This window comes from Podarcis vaucheri (assembly GCF_965113315.1).
Source record: "Podarcis vaucheri genome assembly, chromosome: 1".
In the NCBI taxonomy this organism is placed as follows: Eukaryota; Metazoa; Chordata; class Lepidosauria; order Squamata; family Lacertidae; genus Podarcis; species Podarcis vaucheri.
Window position 1 is genome coordinate 120,443,310 of NC_138759.1, and position 19,808 is coordinate 120,463,117.

General features: G+C 43.9%; 1 protein-coding gene across 1 annotated transcript in view; it reads right to left on the bottom strand.

Annotated features, from left to right (window-relative positions):
- Positions 1–19,808, bottom strand: part of ITGA6 (integrin subunit alpha 6) — a 70,918-nt gene that overhangs the window by 37,272 nt on the left and 13,838 nt on the right. The window contains exons 2-7 of the mRNA XM_082215798.1: positions 10,085–10,212; positions 8,591–8,670; positions 5,884–6,139; positions 3,081–3,212; positions 1,183–1,299; positions 7–183 (exon numbers count right to left, since the gene is read on the bottom strand). Of these exons, the coding sequence (XP_082071924.1) occupies positions 7–183; positions 1,183–1,299; positions 3,081–3,212; positions 5,884–6,139; positions 8,591–8,670; positions 10,085–10,212 (890 nt within the window). The remainder of the gene's footprint in view (positions 1–6; positions 184–1,182; positions 1,300–3,080; positions 3,213–5,883; positions 6,140–8,590; positions 8,671–10,084; positions 10,213–19,808) is intronic.

Genomic DNA, 19,808 nt, shown 5'->3' on the forward strand with positions numbered 1-19,808 from the left:
CATAGCCAAAAGAGGAGGCTAGTCCCTCTCCTTCAAATGTGTGCTCGGGAGACAATGCCCGTTGAATGACAGTGTCTTTTTTTAAAAGGACAACCGCTCCACTGTGGTTTGCTCTCGGAGCTCCAGACACGAAAGTGAGCTCGTCCTGCGAAGTGATGCCTTTTCCAGAGTCCAGAGAAAAACCTACCGCACAACATATAACAGACAAACAGTTGAAGGTGTGGTGCTATTGTAGGGCAAAGCTTCTGTGATTGTTGCTATGTTAAAGGTGTGACAGGAAGCACAGGGTCAATGAAAACCCACCTAACAGGGTCTACACATGTAGATTAAAAGCTTAAACCTGTCCTCTCCCAGCAGACACGGAAGGCAGGCTCAAAGCAGCACATACAGTGGTACCTCGGTTGTCGAACGTAATCCGTTCCGGAAGACCGCTCGACTTCCGAAATGTTCGACAACCAAGGCGCAAAGGGCAGTCTGCAAAGTCAGTGGAGAAAACTGGGGGGGGGGGAATGCAGCGGAAGCCTTTTAAATTCTGAGGAGCGTTCGAAAACAGAAGTGTTTACTTCCGGGGTTTCAGCGTTCAAAAACCAAAATGTTCGGCGTCCGAGTTGCTCGAAAACCGAGGTACCACTGTATACAGTGCCAATTTCAGAGAGCCACGTTCACAGCAATTTCGTTGTGCTTTCTTCAGACTTTGTAATAAATAAAAATCGATTCAAGTGTTCACTTGCTTTAACATAGCACTCCCATGATGTTAAAGGAATGTTAAGACCTCATGAAAAATGTATCATGCTTATGGCGCGATTCCCCCAGGTACTGATACTGAACTTCTAAATTCAGCTCTATAAGGCTCACACAGGTGCAGTAAACAATTTGAGCACTCCCTCTTTGGTGCGGCCACCTTCATCTTATTGGCTCCTCTCTATCCACGTTTTGGTGGAGCAGTCAATGAGGTCCACAGGCTCTCCATCCTTGACCTGCAGACCCCTAGCCAAGCCAGCCCCCCGAAAGCTTGAGCCCTGAGGATTCTTTTTCGCCCAAAACTTTCAGAAGTTCCCTCGTCTCATTTGAGCATTTTCCACAACACGCACCAACTTGAAATGGAAAACAAATAATGATGTCAAAAGTCTGGAATGTAACGAAGGAAGCGAGATGGACAACCGCTATTCAGAGGTCACAAACCTAGATAGCTATTCATCATCAGATCGGTGGCTTTGCCTACCCTGACGTTGGGAGGCAGTGTTTTGTACACAAACTGATCGGGGCTACCAAAAGACACACTTGTCAGGAAAAGGAGACCTGCAAATGTGGGTGGAGAAAGAAGATGAAGGAAAGAAAGAAAGAAGGACAGGTTAAGCAGAGAGCATAGCAACATGGAGCCTGAGGGGGAAAACCTGAAGGAAAGCAGAAGTTTTACCAATGGAAATATAGGCAAGCTACATCCTTTAGGGCCTTGCCTGAAGCAACAGGGCATGTGACCAGTTGCCACACAAGAGGTTGGGGGTTAGCACTCCTACCCTTCTATACCCATTAACATCTACAGATTTTCTCTCATGGCAAATGGGACTCAGATTCGTGGAAACCTCCCCGCTGATCAGATTGCTGTGAGGGTTAAAAAGGTCCTGGATTGCAAAGTACCGTATTTTTCGCTCTATAAGATGCACCCAACCGTAAGACACACCTTGTTTTAGAGGATGAGAACAAGAAAAAATATTTTCTCCCTCTCTGCACAGCACCTCTTCAGCGAAGCGAAGTCAGAACAGCAAGAGGGATCACTGCGCAGCAAAAGCAGCGATCCCTCTTGCTGTTCTGGCTTCTAGGATAGCCGCGCGAAGCCTCTTCAGGACAGGGGGAGCATTCCTCCCGTTGCCCCAAAGAGGCTTCACACGGCTATCCCTGAAGCCAGAACAGCAAGAGGGATCGGCGCACACCTATTCCCTCTTGCTCTCCTGGCTTCTGCGAAAGCTGCGCAGCCTGCATTCACTCCATAAGACGCACACACATTTCTCCTTACTTTTTAGGAGGGGGAAAGTACGTCTTATAGAGTGAAAAATACGGTAAATTTGGATCCCGCCTCAGAGCTTTAAAAAAAAGAAAGACACTGTATTAACTCAGCTTACACACGAACAGACTTTTCCTTCCATCCCCTTCATCAGTTTTAATGTCAAAATATCATCCTTGGGCTCAAACGTTCCCCACAAAATCTCATGCCAAAGTGTGCTTTTATAGATGGGTCGCTATTCAATCCTTAAGGGCCCCTACCCTTCTTGGAGGAGACATGCGCAAACGCTGGTGAGTTGTTTGACGTTCTTCACTGTTTGTGTTAAGAAGGAATTGTTTTCACCGTTTGTTGAAAAACGCTGCACAAATTGCATCAACTGGCACTCAGAAAGCGAGGGCCAACAAAAATGCAATCTCGACAATTTGCCATATAGAATCATAGAGATGGAAGAGACCACAAGGGCCATCGAGTCCAACCCCCTGCCAAGCAGGAAACACCATCAGAGCACTCTGCTTAAAGACCTCCAATCTTGGGGGGTTAGCCATTAAAGCATTGCAAAGAGGTTAGCTGACAATTTCAGGATCCCTATTCGCTGGAGATATACCATGAACGTCATTTCTTAGCCATCACAATCTTGTTGAGTAACGAAGGATTTCATTAAACTTCCCTGTGCTACACATGTTGAGGTAAAATGGCTTAGGGCTACTAATCCACATACAGTACTTACCGCGTGTGTGTGAAAGAGAAAGACAGAGAGAGAGAGAGAGAGAGAGAGAGAGAGAGAGAGAGAAACAGAGAGGTTATAATTCTCGATGTAAAAATCTGCAAGTCCTCATCGGTGCTCTGAAATGTCTCATTACATTAGCAGCTCCTAGAGGTACCTCAGCCGAGAGTACCATTTTACACTTCAAAGCAGTGGTGGAAATGGCAAAGGAGGTCACACACAAAAAGCTCTTGGTTTAAATGCAAGCGGGTTGGGAGGGCCCGTAACTGAATTACTTTCCAACAGCGTTTCACTTTATCGCTCCACATTTGGGTAGTGAAATTTCCTCGAGATCTCTGGAGAGCTTCGTCCTACCTAAGTAACTGTTAGATGGAACAGGAACTAGGCTCTCATCGAGCTGGTTCTCCCCGCCAACTTCGTAAGGCCCATCGTCATAGATACCCATTTCAAAATATGACTGATTCCTTTGCTCTGCATGCACCACTCCTAGGGAAAAAAATATGAAATGGCAAAGAACAAAAAAGTGGGATGAATGACAAAGGAAGGGGGAGGGGGAGGGAAATAAAATAAACGAAAACAGAAGACAAAGCAACTATGGTATAATCGTTGTGGGAAAGGGAGGGAGGAACATTGACGCAACACTGTGTAATGGACCCCATTCTAGACTTGGGTTGAAGTTGCAGGATGCAGCAAATATGTGATGCTATTATTATTATTATTTATTAAATTTGTATACTGCCCTATACCTGCAGGTCTCAGGGTGGTTCACAACATAAAATCACAATATACAAAGACAAAATACATAATAAAAATATAAGCATTCCAATAATCCTCCCCCAACACTTGTTTAAAGGGCGTCAGATATCAATCGGGCAAAGTTCTGTTTACAGAGGAAAGTTTTTGCCTTAAAGGTGGATAACGAAGGCGCCGGCCGAATCTCACTAGAGAGAGCGTTCCATGAGTGGGGAGCCACTGCAGAGAAGGCCCCGTTCTTGTGTTGCCACCCTCCAGATCTTTCAGGGAGGAGGCACACAAAGAAGGGCCTCAGAAGAGGATCTCAGGGGCCAGGTGGGTTCAGAGAGAGCGAGAGAGAGAAAGAGAGGTGGTCCTTGAGGTATCGCGGTCCTAAGCTGCGATAACCAAGGAAAATTGGCCAAGGAAGAAGAGAAAGAGAAGACATAACTTTTCTCTTGTATTGTTCTCTCAACTCCACCTCCTTCAATTCTAATGGGATCGAACTGAGAGCACCATCTCTAGGTTTTGGACCATGTGGTGGCTGTCAGGGGAACAAGGGAACTTGGGGTGCTCTTTTGACACACCCACCCACCCTCAAAATGGGCTCTTCCGAGCCCCAGTGCACAAACAGCACAGAACTGGCAACGGCACAATAATGGCAAAGGAGTTTTCCTCTGGTGCGCCAAATCATCCTCCAAGAGGGAGGTCCTCAGCACCTTATGTTCCCTCAGCCATCCTCCACCTTCGGCAAGGGCAGTTTTACTTCCACAACCCTGAGGGTTGATACAAAAAAATCTAAGTGATTTGTGCTGACAATGAAAAACTAAGTTACTTAGGGAGTCACATTCTGAGTCCAAAGTCCACAGACAAGTCATTTAAAATCAGGTATTGTCTTAGCTAAAACAGAAGGCAAGTGATGTGGAACACTGGGTCAAGGGGAGATTTTTTTTAAAAAAGAACGTGGCCTTTCCCAAAGTGGTGCCCTCCAGCTGTTTGGGTCTATAAGTCCCATCGGCCCCCTACCAGCATGACCAACAGACATGCACTGCAACAACATGTGGACAAATTGGGACGGGCTGCAGTACCAGGGAGGATCCTGTTTATCTGCATCTGCAAATGACAGGTGGCATTTCGCAAAGACTCTTCAGTGTGGATGTTTGTTATAAACTTTTTTTTCCACACGCTAATACCACAACATTTTAAAATGTCCATTATGTTAAATCCCTGCTACTGCTGTTGCTTAGGTAAAGAGCCGTCCCCTAATTATGAAAACACACTTCTGCACTATTTAGAAAGGAAGCACTTCGGTTTTGACAGGTATACAATACGCTCTCAAACTAAACAAACCTGTGTGTTTTTCCTCTGGGCTGTAAAAGAGCACTCTTCAAACCAAGCGCTGCGGCAATAAGTACCTGCAATTCAACTAAAGCAATGGCTCTTTATTTGACGCACCGCACCAGGGTGGTCCAGTTTTTAGAATTTGGAAGGGTAAACTCAAGTACACCTTACACCAAGAGTCAAGGGTTTTGCATGGTTCACGTGCCGGGCACAGGGGGACGCTGCTATTTTTGCAAAGGAGAAAGGTCAGAGGAGAATAGAAGGCCACAACAACAACCTTGTTGTTTTAAAAAAGAAAGGTGGTATTTCACAGCTTTTTAGCCTAAGTAAGCACAAACCAATCCATCGGCTTTTATTTAATTTGGAGGCCACAAAATTCAACAGGATTTATTTATTTACTACTACTACTATTACTGTCGCTTTATTTTTCAAACACTTTCCCCCCAACTGAGTGCATTTTTACTTGGCTACAAAAAAATTAACAGTGATCTAGGCTGTGGCAACTAACCCTTTTTTGTTCCGGAGGCCACATTTACCCTTGGTCAACCCTTTGAGGGCCACATGCCTGTAGTGAGTATGGCCGTCCTATAAAAGGTAAAGGTAAAGATAAAGGACCCATGGACGGTTAAGTTCAGTCAAAGGCGACTATGGGGTTGCGACACTCATCTTGCTTTTCAGGTCGAGGGAGCCGACGTTTGGATTCCAAAAAAAGTTCACAAACTTCCAGATATCACTTCTGGGTTTGCTGTGTTTGGGAGCTGATTTTTTCGGGAGCCAAGCCATTTGAGTACCAAGGTACCACTGTACACCTAACGTTTTGATTTTGGGGGAAAGAGCATCAATGTAGGTGGGGGGGGGGGTATACAGATCAAGAATCTACAAATAACAAAGTTGTCGACAGCAGACAGACAGACAACAGAAATAATAGAATCGTAGCACTGGAAGAAATCACGAGGATCATCTAATCCATCCCCTTTTTGCCCAACGTGGGGCTCGAATCCACAACCCTGAGATTCAGAGTTTCATCCTCTACTGACTAAGCTACCCCGCAGGAGTGATATTTGAAGAAAAATCCAAGCCATACCTTTCCAGTTATAAGCACCCGGTGCCCCGAACACAACATAATGAAAATCTCTGGTAAAAGTGGCAGCTACGCCTTGCTGGCAGGAGCCAAACTTCTCGTGGCCTCGCAACCGGCCATCGCAAAAGCTCCAATCCTCGCCACCCATTTCCTCGCTGCTGGAGAGGTCCTGATTCAGCACGTAGCACTTTCCAATGATATCTCGAGTTTCCTGGATCGTGTTGACGTACTGCCTTTTCTCATAGCGATGGGCGCAAGTCTGCAAGGCATTAAGAACACCGTAGGCAATAAGCAAAGCTGAGCTGCCTTATCCGCAAGAGAAACGAAAAGGGACCACTGGCATTTCAACAGGGCAACTATATGGAGTTTGGCAGGGCTGAGGAATTAAGAGGGTACAATCCTAGACTGGCTGACATCAAGTTCACTGATATGGAATGCTTCTGCGTTGAATAGCCAACATGCTGCCATACCAAAGGACAGATGACTTTTAAATCATCTAGAAGTATGCGTTTTTATTTTGCCTCACAATATTTGTTCATTAGGACAGTTACGGGAAGGTATCAGTGAAGCATTCACCAGTTTGATGGCATTATTATTATTATTATTATTATTATTATTATTATTATTATTATTATACTGCCCTATACCTGGGGGTCTCAGGGCGGTTCACAGGATAAAATCAAGATGTAAAACCACAAAATACATAATAAAAATAAAAACAACTCAACAGCCCCCCTCAAAAAACAACACATTTTAAAAGGGCAAGGGATGTAAATCAAATCAACCCAAGGCCTGGTTAAAAAGGAACGTTTTTGCCTGGTGCCTAAAGGTGTATGTATAATGAAGGCGCCAGGCGAACTTCCCTGGGAAGAGCATTCCACAGACGGGGAGCCACTGCAGAGAAGGCCCTGTTCTTGTGTTGCCACCCTCTGGACCTCTGGAGGAGGGGGCATACGAAGGAGGGGCTCAGAAGATGTTCTCAGGGTCCGGGTAGGTTCATATGGAAAGAGGCGGTCCTTGAGGAATTGCGGTCCTGAGCTGTTTAAGGCTTTATAGGTCAAAACCAGCACTTTGAGTTGGGCCCAGAAACTAACTGGTAGCCGGTGCAGTTGGACCAGGATCGGTGTAATATGCTCAAACCTGGCTGCTGAATTCTGCACTAGCAAAAGAACCTTTTTAAAGGTTCTGTGCATGCGTTCTCTTTTCCTTAGAATATGAATGTTGCAATGGTACCTGAAGACCACTGTGACTAATAATCAAGAGAAGTATACATAGGATGCAAGTGAAACCTGTAATAAAATGTTGCGGTGTGGAGAGCTGTTGTTCCCATTTCCAACCACTCCATTTCCACCCCACAACATTCAGTTGCCATTCCATGACCACTCAGCACGCTTACTCCCCATTGGACTGTTTCGTGGGTTCCTCCCCGCTAGGACCCCCACACTAAATATTTTTGTGCTTCTGTAGCTTCCAGGTTTCCTTCAAGCCTGCTCTGGCTACATAATGGTGGCCGATAGTAATATAATAGTAGCCATTCTTGACCTCGTAACCAATGGCATTCACGGTCCAAAAACTGGAAATAGAGGAAATTATTTCTCAGGTCGATTCCTAGTATTTTTCAATTAAAAATAAATAAAAATGTTCTTTCAAAGTTGGTTGCATTATCGACAACTATATGAAACACATAAAGAAGACAGCAAGAAAGGATTTAGTTATACTAGGTCTAGGTTTCAAACAGAAGTGATTGAAGGGAAAGTGAAACTACTGAAGGCCGCATACAGCATACTATTAGAATGAGAGACGAAAGATGAAGAGGTACAATCAGTTATGATTAAATGGGCAGAAGATGTAGGGCACAACATTATGATGGAAGATTGGGTTAAATTATAGAAAACTGACTTAAAATTTACAGACTGTTCCCTATTGAAGGAGAATTACATGAAGATGATGTACAGATGGTACACAACACCAGTGCAGTTAGGGAAAATGTACAAAACTAGTTCAAATATATGTTGGAAGTGTAAGGAAAAAGAGGGGACATTTTATCATATGTGGTGGGATTGTAAGGTAATTAAAAAATTCTGGGAAATGATTTACAACAAATTGAAGAAAATGTTCCATTTAACCTTTGTTAAAAACATTTTTGTTGGGGATTGTAGGGAAAGACCTGCCAAAAAAGTTGAAAAACATCTTCATGTATGCGACAACGGCCGCGAGAGTTTTGGTAGCACAAGGATGGAAGACTGAAGAAACGCCAACTAAAGAATCATGGCAAGAAAAATTGATGGACTATGCAGAACTGGCAAAACTGACATATAAGCTACGGGACAAGGATAACTGTGACTTTAAGGATGAATGGGAACCCTTTACAAAGTATCTGAAGACGCAACAAAGCGAACTGGACTCCTTGGCAGGTTTTGAATAAACATTCACAAAGCTTTTATTGATAATAATCAGCTAAATAGTTTGAGGATCTATACAACTTTGTAACATGCAGAAAACAGCATTCCTAGAGAAACCAAAGACTGGAACTGAGGGAAGCCAGGGGGGGTTGTGTGGGAGGGGGGAGGGAGGAAAAATGGGGGGGGGGGACAAGGATAATATGTTTTTGGATAATATGTCTTGTTATAATTTTGAATAATTAAAAAAAATGTAGTGAGAAATACCATTAACAAAATGTTTGCCGAATAGTGATTCATGGAGAACTTACCACGACTTTTCCCCCAGGCCCTTGACTCTGGACAGTAACACCCATCCATTGGTCTTCCTTGCTTTCTTTACTCAGATCAGCTGAAAAATTATCACAAGGTGATTTTGCTTTTTTAAAAAAAACACCCAACTTCTAAAATAACATTTCTCTAGTGACTTACAAACATATTATTTCAACTACGACTCCGCTGACAGGTAAGGCTACAATTCTATACACAATTTACCTGGAGGAAAGTCTCGTTGGACTCAGTGGGGTTTACTTCCGAGTAAGCATGCATACGATTGAACCATATATTCATTCAGTACCTGAAACTGTCTTTAGATGGCAGTGTTTGCCTACAATATTCATGCAGGACGGTTCAAATGAGCATCACTACGGACATTTCGGTCTGGGAATATTAATATTATATTCAATTTTGAGAGGATTAAGTGATTTGCAGAGCTATATAATGAAGCTGTGGCTCCTCTAGTGCCTTAATTGAGCTTTTCTTTTCCAAGAAAGACCCAAAAATTGTTAAGTCCCCCCCCCCCGAGAAACTGGAAAGTTGCGTTTCCACCCCCCCCCCCATGTTAATTCGGCCTTTGAAATCTCAGTAATGTCTGGGAAAATCCAAACGTAATGGCAGTGAGAGGAAGGGAAGCCCTCCCAGGATGAGAGACTGGAAGAAAAAGGAACGCTTTCAGGTGAAAGCTGGGAGTGTCCACCACTTTCTGGGTGAGACAAAGGTTAAGAGCTACCTTTTGAGAGAGGGGTTTTTTCTTTTTCTTTCCCTTTGTATGTTTTTCTTTAGAATAATAATAATAATAATAATAATAATAATAATAATAATAATAATAATTCCCCAGCCACTCTGGGTGACTCCCAACAGAAATAACAACAACAACAACAACAACAACAACAACAACAACAACAATTTCCCCAGCCACTCTGGGCAGCTCCCAACAGAATATTAAAAATACAATAAAACCTCAGACATTAAAAACTTTCCTAAACAGGGCTGCCTTCAGATGTCTTCTAAAAGTCAGATAGTTGTTTATTTCCTTGACATCTGATGGGAGGGCCTCTGCCTGGTTCCCTGTAACCTCGCATCTCGCAGGGAGAAAACCACCAGAAGGCCTTCAGAGCTGGGCCTCAGTGTGTGGGCTGAACGATGGGGGTGGAGACGCTCCTTATATTGGGCAGAGGCCGTTTAGGACTTTAAAGGTCAGCACCAACATTTGTTGGCGTAACCTTCCTAGAAATGAATGAGAGTCGCCCAACAGCATACCAGGTTGATTTAGGTAAATATGGGTTCTGTGCCCATGTCTTAATCAGAGGCACCATGGCACTGTTGTCAAATAATGGTCAATAACTTCCCAGAGCATAAATTAAAGCAACAAATAAGATTCCACCCCTCCCAAATGGTTTATTTTTATATATATATATTTTAAAAAATGAGCGTTTGAACCTTGCGTAAAACAGAACAGAACGAAGCCTAGATATTGCTGAGCTCACCTTTCTCATCGAATTTTATCCGTGTGCATTTTGCATTTGGAGTTGCAATGTCACAGCTATACAACCCTCCAGTTCTATTGGCTAGCTGTGACGGGAAACCTCTTTCCCGAGGGGCACCAACCAGCAACCTGTTGAGAGACAAACAGAACTCCGTCTGAGGAATGGACAGTGGGGGAATTTCGCAAAAGGAAATGCCAAAACCGAGGTGGAGGAAAGCTGAACTTCCAAAAATTTGCAGAAGAAATGCAATAGATAGATACAATTGCACCTTGGTTTTTGAACAGCTTAGTTCTCGAACGTTTTGGCTCCCGAATGCCGCAAACCCGGAAGTGACTGTTCCAGTTTGTGAACTATTTTTGGAAGCTGACCATCCGACGGGGCTTCTGCAGTTTCTGATTGGCTGCAGGAGCTTCCTTCAGCCAATCAGAAGCCGCGCTTTGGTTTCTGAACGTTTTGGAAGTCAAACGGACTTCCAGAATGGATTCCGTTCGACTTCCAAGGTACGACTGTATGCATACATTTTATATTTATTTGTTTTACAATTCCGCTTCTGTCTAGTTTGGATGGCACCGGCTGTTTCCCACAAATAACATATTGTCCTAAAACTGAACTTGGGTCTTATCTACAAGTTCAGCAGAACAAGGTGGTAAGAGTAATGGTATGATAGCAGTATGGATCATACCACTTCAGACAGGAGGTAACTACGCCCGTTGCTATTTAAATGCTCCTCCAACTCCCTCCAAATAAAAAGCCAGCAGAGCAGGTCTAGTGAGCCCTGGTAAGCTAATTTTCTATCTCCAATGGATTTTTTTATTTGGAATGAGGTTTTGAATAGAAAAAGGACTAAGATAAGTGTGGACTGGTGAGAGTCTTAAAGGGCAGAAAGAGATGCCTTGAAGGCTGCTTTTGACCCCCACCCAAAGCCAGAAACCCATCACTCTACCCCAGGCATGTCCAAAATCCGTTTTGGGGGCCTAATCCGGCCCGCCGGTTGGTTTAATCCGGCTCCTGTGGCAGTTTATTTCTTGGGGTAAAATCCTAAAAAAAAGGTCAACAACGTGGATTGGTACGCCCTCACGGCCCTTCCCTTCATCAAATCTGGCCCTCTTTGAAAAAAGTTTGGACACCACTGCCCTACACAAATCTGGAGGGGTGTCCATAAGACGGCTGGATGATGCCTTGTACGCCTCCTTTCGGCAAAACGTGCCATCAAGCAGGTGCCAAACGTATTGCTCTGCTTTCCTTTGGATCACATCGGCGAGGCCGAGAGGGGAGGAAGAAGAAGAGTTTGGATTTGATATCCCACTTTATCACTATCCGAAGGAGTCTCAAAGCGGCTAACATTCTCCTTTTCCCTTCCCCCCCACAACAAACACTCTGTGGAACACAAGTGAACAGCAGAGAACCCGCACAAGAAACGCTGAAACAAAACCCCACATATATTAAGTAAAACAGAAACATCACCACCCGACCCCAACCCCACTCATATTTCCCCCCCTCCACCTCTTTCACCCTATTCTTCCAAATATCTCAACAAATGAAAACGATTTGTAAAAAAAATAATTGCTACGTGGAAAAAAAAATACGAGAGGCATTGCACATACCTTTGTAAATCAATAAAATCTTTAATAAAAATACATTTAAAAAAGCACCACTCTGTGAGGTGAGTGGGGCTGAGAGACTTCAGAGAAGTGTGACTAGCCCAAGGTCACCCAGCAGCTGCATGTGGAGGAGCGGGGAAGCGAACCCGGTTCACCAGATTACGAATCTACCGCTCTTAACCACTACCCACACCAGGGAGGAGTCTTGTCATCTGGGAAGCCCAGGACTTCCATATACAGTGGTACCTCGGGTTAAGTCCTTAATTCGTTCCGGAGGTCCGTTCTAAACCTGAAACTGTTCTTAACCTGAAGCACCACTTTAGCTAATGGGGCCTCCTGCTGCTGCCGCGCCGCCGGAGCACAATTTCTGTTCTCATCCTGAAGCAAAGTTCTTAACCTGAAGCACTATTTCTGGGTTAGCGGAGTCTGTAACCTGAAGCGTATGTAACCTGAAGCGTATGCAACCTGAAGTACCACTGTACGGAGCCCCAGGCTTGTGCCACAGGGAGGTCCCTTCAGTGCTGCTAATGCAGCCATTGGACTTCAACCCCAGAGGCGCACTCCATTGTCTTTTGAGACAAGATGGATGTCAACAACGAGTCCAATCCTGAATATGGAAGCACCACACATTTACTTGCTAGAAACGGTCCCAGTTTTGAAGCAGGATTTGCCACTTCTGCTATGAAGGGTCAGTGGGGGGGGGAGAAATATGTAGACAGTCAGGGTCAAATGTATCTCCAAGGTGGCCTCCCAACTTTACCCTTGGTAATGTCATTACTGGGTGTTTGTCTCTGCATATTCTCTCTCTGGACAGGCCTGTTTCATTCAGCTGCCCTGACTTGCAGTCTCTGAAAGACCCGTCCTCCATGGAAATGTCTAATCTAATCCCTTTCTTTAAAAGTCATTAAAAGCCAGAGGTCATGCCCATATTTTATGGCCGTGAATTCAATAAATTAATCAACACTGTGTGAAGTGCTTCCTTTTGTTTGTCCTGTACCGCCTGTCAATCCATTTCACTAGACTTTTCACAACCTGTATTATTATGAATAACCATTGAATCATCTTCCTCTTCAGCTCCTTGGAAAGAAAGTAAAAACTTCTTCTCCAAAAAAGGTTCCCTGGAACTGCTCTACCTTCAAGTTCCACTGAACTCAGTGGCATTTACTTGTAAGACCGAAAGCACAAGATCAGACCGAAAGAAGTCAAATGTAGAAGAAACCAAAGTTATTAAATATATGTGTGTACAGTGGTACCTCGTTCTGGAGGTCCGTTCTTAACCTGAAACTGTTCTTAACCTGAAGCACCACTTTAGGTAATGGGGCCTCCTGCAGCCGCTGCGCCACCGGAGCTCGATTTCTGTTCTCATCCTGAAGCAAAGTTCTTAACCCGAGGTACTATTTCTGGGTTAGCGGAGGCTGTAACCTGAGGTGTATGTAACCTGAGGTACCACTGTATAAGCGTGTGTGTGTGTGTAATACGTGCATACAAATATATTTTCCTTTTACTTTTTAAGAAAGGGAGGAAATGAAATATGCCTACAAGTTTCTTTTATAGCACATATATTTAAAGGGCAATAAAAGAGGAATCAAGGTGAAATTTATCACATGCCGCTGATAAGCACGGTAGTAGCTGTTGGCTGACAGGGCTGGGTGTTCCCTAAGCAAATATGCATTTCCTTTTGAACTTCAACCCACCCACACACAGTGTGTGTGTCTAACTGACTTGGGTTTGTCTTGAGGAACATTCTCAGGACAATTCAAAAAATTTATCGAGCTCCACCTCATCGCTGGCTTAACCTAAGTAGGCGTTCACTGGACCACCACCATTGGTCAACGGAAAACCTGTCTGGGTGGCAGGACGGAAAGAGAATTGAGAAAACCCACAGCTTTTATTTTTGCGGGCCTTAAAATCTCCATTGCTACACCACCTTATGAAACCCAAAGGCAACAGGTTCATTTTCAACAACAACTTTCAATGACTATTTATTGGACTATTCATTGGAAAGACCGTGAGACACAAAACCCCGACCAGGTATACACAGATACGGAACTCATAAAAGGTTCGTTCCAATTCGCAACAGCAGTCCAGAGTTGGGATATGCTGTCTTTAAGATAGTCTCTAAGAAGACCTAAATGTTAAGAGAAACACAAATATATAAGACTAAGGGCTGCCACTCCTGCTTGCCACCCTTCCTTCTTCCACATTCCCTTTTCCCTTTACACCTGACCAATGTCCCCTTCGTTTACATTTTGACCATCCCCATTTCCTACATTGTGCAGAATGGACCTCCTAGTTAAGGCGGTATTGGTAGGAACACAGAACACAGTGATCAATAGGGCATATAAAGGGTGAGGTGCCTATCTTTCAGGTTCCAAACTGTGTAGGGCTTTCTACACCCAAACCAAAGGCTGGTAGCTAAATTCCCACTGAAATCAATAGCAAGGCCTGAGCTGTAATTGTCTTTCAGAGTGAAAGATTCGGCGCCAAACCATTCATTTGATAGCTCTGTGTTTTCAGTATGGCTCTCCTCCCTCGCTGTGAGAAGACATCTTTTATTTTTACCTCATTTTTATTCTGCTTCCATCTCACTTTGGTTTTACTAGTTCTTTTCCCAGTTATAATGGGACTGCCTGGTAAATCCTCTCTGGCTAGATTTTTAACAAGAAAAAGGAATAGTGGGAATTGCCACACTTTGTGGCTTTACAAAATGTTAGTTTATATTAGGTTGCCAAAGAACTCAGAAAGTGAAGCGGACAATGTCCTGTTTTATTTTTGTTGCGATGGGGGACCCTGAAAGGATGGAGCTGAATCTAGAAAGCACTCTGTTCTGTTATTAGACATACGGGAAATGATAAAAAGAAGTTGATTATGTTAACATTTATGAAGCAGCCTTGTTGCAGCTCTCCCTAGTTATCCAATCACGTAAGAGATTTTTTTTGAAATTTTAAAAATTATATAACTGCTTTTAAGTACATACATACATACATACATACATACATAGATATTTAGTCACACTCTTGATTTCTCTGGAGTCTATGATTATATGGGAAAAAATTAGTGCTGTTCAGTTGAGTGAATGGTCCCAAAACTATAACAAGCAATAGGTAAAGGTAAAGGGACCCCTGACCATTAGGTCCAGTCGTGACCGACTCTGGGGTTGCGGCGCTCATCTTGCTTTACTGGCTGAGGGAGCCAGCATACAGCTTCCAGGTCATGTGGCCAGCATGACTAAGCTGCTTCTGGCGAACCAGAGCAGCACACGGAAATGCCGTTTACCTTCCCGCTGGAGCGGTACCTATTTATCTACTTGCACTTTGACGCGCTTCCGAACTGCTAGGTTGGCAGGAGCAGGGACTGAGCAACAGGAGCTCACCCCGTTGTGGAGATTTGAACCACTGACCTTCTGATTGGCAAGTCCTAGGCTCTGTGGTTTAACCCACAGCGCCACCTGCGTCCCGTCATAACAAGCAATAGTCCACAAGAATTCTACCTCCACTTAGAATTGCTAGGACAGCTGGTTTTTCTACACCTATTTCAATGGAAACTTTGGTATCCACTCACATTTTTAAGTGACAGAGAGGATGCTGAAATAAGTTGCCAACGCCATATTGAAATGAGACAGCAAAGCAACAATATATGATAGTAAAACAGCATTGCTGGCTATCAGTTTGTTTTCTGGCACAATTCAGTATGTTGGTTGTGATCCACAAAGCATTAAATGGTCTCCATATGAACCTGCCTGGTTGTTAAAAATTCCCACCAGGGTCCAACTTTTAGTACTTTCTCCCTCTCCCTACCCCTTTCCAAGGCAAGGTGGCTGGCTAACGGAGACAGAGACTTCTTGGTGGTGTTCTCCCCAAAGTCAATTTGCCCATCCATTACCATTATGGTTTTCCAAGCACAAAACAAATAAAAGAATGCTGCTCTTTCTTAGTTTTTTGCTTTTTGCTGCTGTTATTGAAGCTGACCTACGTTTTCAAGGTTAGATCGTTCTTAAAAGTCTGCTTTTTATATGCTGCTCTGACCTACTCCTTTGTGGAGCGGGAAAGAGGGGAATAACTTTTTAACAACAACAACACAAGGGCAAGATTGCTCTGGAGCTGGAAGCTGACAGCTAATACAACATTTCTATCTTTCAGAGAACAAAAAGGCATAGAAAAAGAGGAATGAGGGTGGCCAGGCAGGGTCGCTAAAGAGAAACACCATCACTGACTGTGGGTTGATTAACTAACCTTTCCAGAAAAGTTTCATCACAACTAGTTAAATTTTAGCTAATCCCATTAAATTTCAAATTCTCAGTTCAGATGCTTTCCTTATTAGGCTAGCTAGCTCTGGCTATTGTTTTGTGTCTTAAAGAAATGATGACCCTTTTATACAAAGGAATGATTCATTCATTAACAACTTCACTGAAGACAAAAGGTTTACATTTAAGGAAGAGACAGGATTGTGTTGCATGGCAAAGGTCTGCCCATCTGTCTCTTCGTGTCTACATCAGCCTAGTCTGAAAAGGAAGAACAGAACAGCTGGTTTTTCATTTTCCCTGGCCTCTCTATTTACTATCTCTTGTACGCACCCGTTCTTGGATTTAGCTATTTTTAATAGTTCCAAGAGAGACTACTGAATTAGGAACCAGTGCTCCTTTAGCGCTCAGCCCAATTGAAAAGAAATGTATTATTGGTCAGGCCCAGCGGGGGGAGTACATTATAACAGAGGGATGCATTTTGGAACCTATCAAATATGCACAGAATCAAGGGGTGTGGTGTTTTTTTAAGCACAGTCTCCACTCTGCACTCTTTCCCCTGGGGCTTTGAAGGGCTATCTTCTATTTAGAGACAAGTCTCACTGTATTCAGCGGATATTGCTTCCAAGTAAGTAGACCAAAGCTTGCAGCCTTACTTGCACATAATTCCACGAAGTAATGCTTCGTTTGTCCTTCAGGTTTCATAACTGGACTGAAACGCATCCTTGTGCATTGCAATTGCAGAATGTAATCTAGAATCTGGAGGTCTTCATTTTAGGAATCTAGATTCGCCTGCACACACAACTTTGACCTTGATTCAGTAAATACTTTGATGGACCCAACTCTCTGTTTTTACTGTTCTGCTATCTTTCAGAAAGGGTTAAACCACAGAGCCTAGGACTTGCTGATCAGAAGGTTGACGGTTCGAATCCCCGCAACGGGGTGAGCTCCCGTTCCTCAGTCCCAGCTCCCTGGACCTGAGGTTTCCCATCCCTGCTGTACAACATTGTACACTGGGCTTCTGCAGGTGGGTCGTGACTCCCCCCTGCGTCACAGCCTGATCTAAGACAGAACAGCAGTGCAATAAGTAAAGATGGGGGTCCACAAATGCACTCTTGGGCTAAAGTTGGATTCTGGTTTTCAAAGACCACAGCATAAAAAAGATGTAAGTCTGTAATTATGGACATGCAACAGCCAGTCACAGATCCCTTAACAGGTGGAAATGCTTATCTCCACTTGAGGATTTATGGTCTTTGCTACAATGGCCAGGATACCTGCAGCCATCAAACTGGTAGCTCACCTTCTAGAAGTCAGTCCTCTGTCTAGGCACGTCCCAGTGCAGTTTCTAGACACACTTCCCCCCCTCGGAGCCACTTTTCATACGATGAGAACATCGCTTTAAGTTTTATCAGGATATACAAGGTTGATTTATATGTTAATAAAATAAGATGTGCATTGATATTCTGTACACTGATCTCTGATCTCAGTGCTGCCTCTGCCAACTCCTTACCCAAATGAAGATGACAGAACCAATGTATAATAACCTAAAGCTACTTAACTTAGCCGTTATAATTGAATTGCATTCCAGTAAGGATTATATACTTCCACTTCGTCACCACAGTGTAATACCCTGCCTGTCTTAAATAAAATTACAGGCAGCTTTAAAACTGTCAAGGCATCAAACACAGCACAGTAACCTTGTTTAGATGTCATGGTCAAACTATCAGGATCATGTCTCATGCCCTACATGCTCCATTGTTACCTTTCCTCTTCACCTCATGCACTCTGATTTCCACCCCACAATTCCATGGTAATCTAGTTTACCACAATGTCTGAATCAAGCAAACTATTGTTGCCACAAACCATAGTTTGCCTCCAAACCACAACTGAAAAACCCATTCCAAACCATGGTTTCTATTTTCGATTAAGAGGGGAGCTACAGTTAGTGGTAATGGCTTTTGCCTGATTTGGACTTCACAGCAAACTACATTTATTGTGAACCGGGAAGAGCAGGAGACAATTGGAGAGGCCCTAGACCCCAATGTTCAAAACATGGCTTCCTCGTGAACTTTCCTCCCTCCCATTTCTTTTTTGCTGTGTTATATCTTTTTAGACCGTGAACCTGAGGGCAGGGACCATCTCAGCACTGATTTGTGTTAAGCCACACAGAGAGTGGCTTACATAAATAAATGGCATACCTACACAAATGAATGACATCTGAACCAAGGTGATGTCTGGCAAGAACTGAAGTAGAAAATCCAATGAACTATTTCAAATCTCCAGGGTTTCTAAAATTTATAATGAAGGTGGGAGATCTCCATATTTTAGATCCTTTACTCAGTTTAAGAGTACAGTGGTACCTTGGTTGTCGAACGGCTTAGTTGCCGAACAAATCGGCTCCCGAACGCCGCTAACCCAGAAGTCAAGTGTTCTGGTTTGCGAATATTTTTCGGAAGCCAAACATCCAACACGGCTTTTGCTTGAGTGCAGGAAGCTCCCGCAGCCAATCGGAAGCCGCACCTTGGTTTTCAAACGGTTTTGGGAGTCGAACAGACTCCCGGAATGGATTAAGTTCAAGAGCCAAGGTACCACTGTAACGTTCTTTTTGTGCAGAGCTTCAGAGCAAGGATAAGAAGAAGAGAAGAAGAAGAGTTTGGATTTGATATCCCGCCTTTCACTCCCTTTAAGGAGTCTCAAAGCGGCTAACATTCTCCTTTCCCTTCCTCCCCCACAACAAACACTCTGTGAGGTGAGTGGGGCTGAGAGACTTCACAGAAGTGTGACTGGCCCAAGGTCACCCAGCAGCTGCATGTGGAGAAGAGGAGACACGAACCCGGTTCCCCAGATTACGAGACTACTGCTCTTAACCACTACACCACACTGGATAAACCCAGCCATGACTTGTAGTATTAAAGCCAATTGGCCCGTGACCATTCACCCCCAACACTGCATGCAATTTTTGGCCTGAATACATGGAGAGGTGAGTGGAATTGCTCTGCTTTCAAGTATTTCTGAGAAAGGATTTTCAGGAGAATCGTTCCTCAAAGAGCTGTTCTACATAGCTGGTTCTATCCTGCAGCTCTGCATTTAACTGCAACTGCCACATCTGCAGGGTAAAGGCGGTTGCCCTCATATCCTGCTTGCGAGCTCACCAGAAGCATCTAATTGGCCACTGCCGGAAACAGGATGCTAGGCTTGATCTAGCAAGGCTCTTCTTTGGGTTATGCTCTGCTCTTATGTAAAACATGCATCTGGAATGGCATGGGAGGGAAAGAGCTTAGCAGGAATTGTGAATGGGAAATCAGGTTGCTGGGAAAGAATTAAGCACTTTCTCCTTTTATTGATCAAAATCACACTTTCCTCTGTACACTTTTCTCCTTTCTCAGAGGAAATGGGGGGGAACTGTGGGGGGCTGTTCCTTTATTTGATCCCAGTATTAAACTCGGGATTTCAATTATGAGTTACTCACCAGCAATGTTGAAGAATCTTAAGCATGTAAAACTTTACAGGAAAGATTAAGTGAAAATTCGGAGAGAACTAGAGATTACCATGGTTTTAAAAAATGAAACCAATTGCTGAGCCCTCATTCAGAGTGTGGGGTGAATGAGAGCATTGTCTTAGCAAGAATTCCAAGAAGCAGTTAGTGAAAACAGCTTCTGGGACATGACGAGTGGACAATTTCTGTCACAATCTAAAGCCTAAAGTAGACTGGTGCTGCTCCGAATTATTTTTGAGGCCCAGCACTTCCCCAAAGAGCAGCCATTTCATCGCCGACATTCTGCTGCAAGCGAAAGTGCGCATGATGCTTAGGCAACAAATGGACCAATGCTCCCTGCCGCAATGGCCATTTCACGACATGCCAAAGTCATGGCAAGACTTGGGC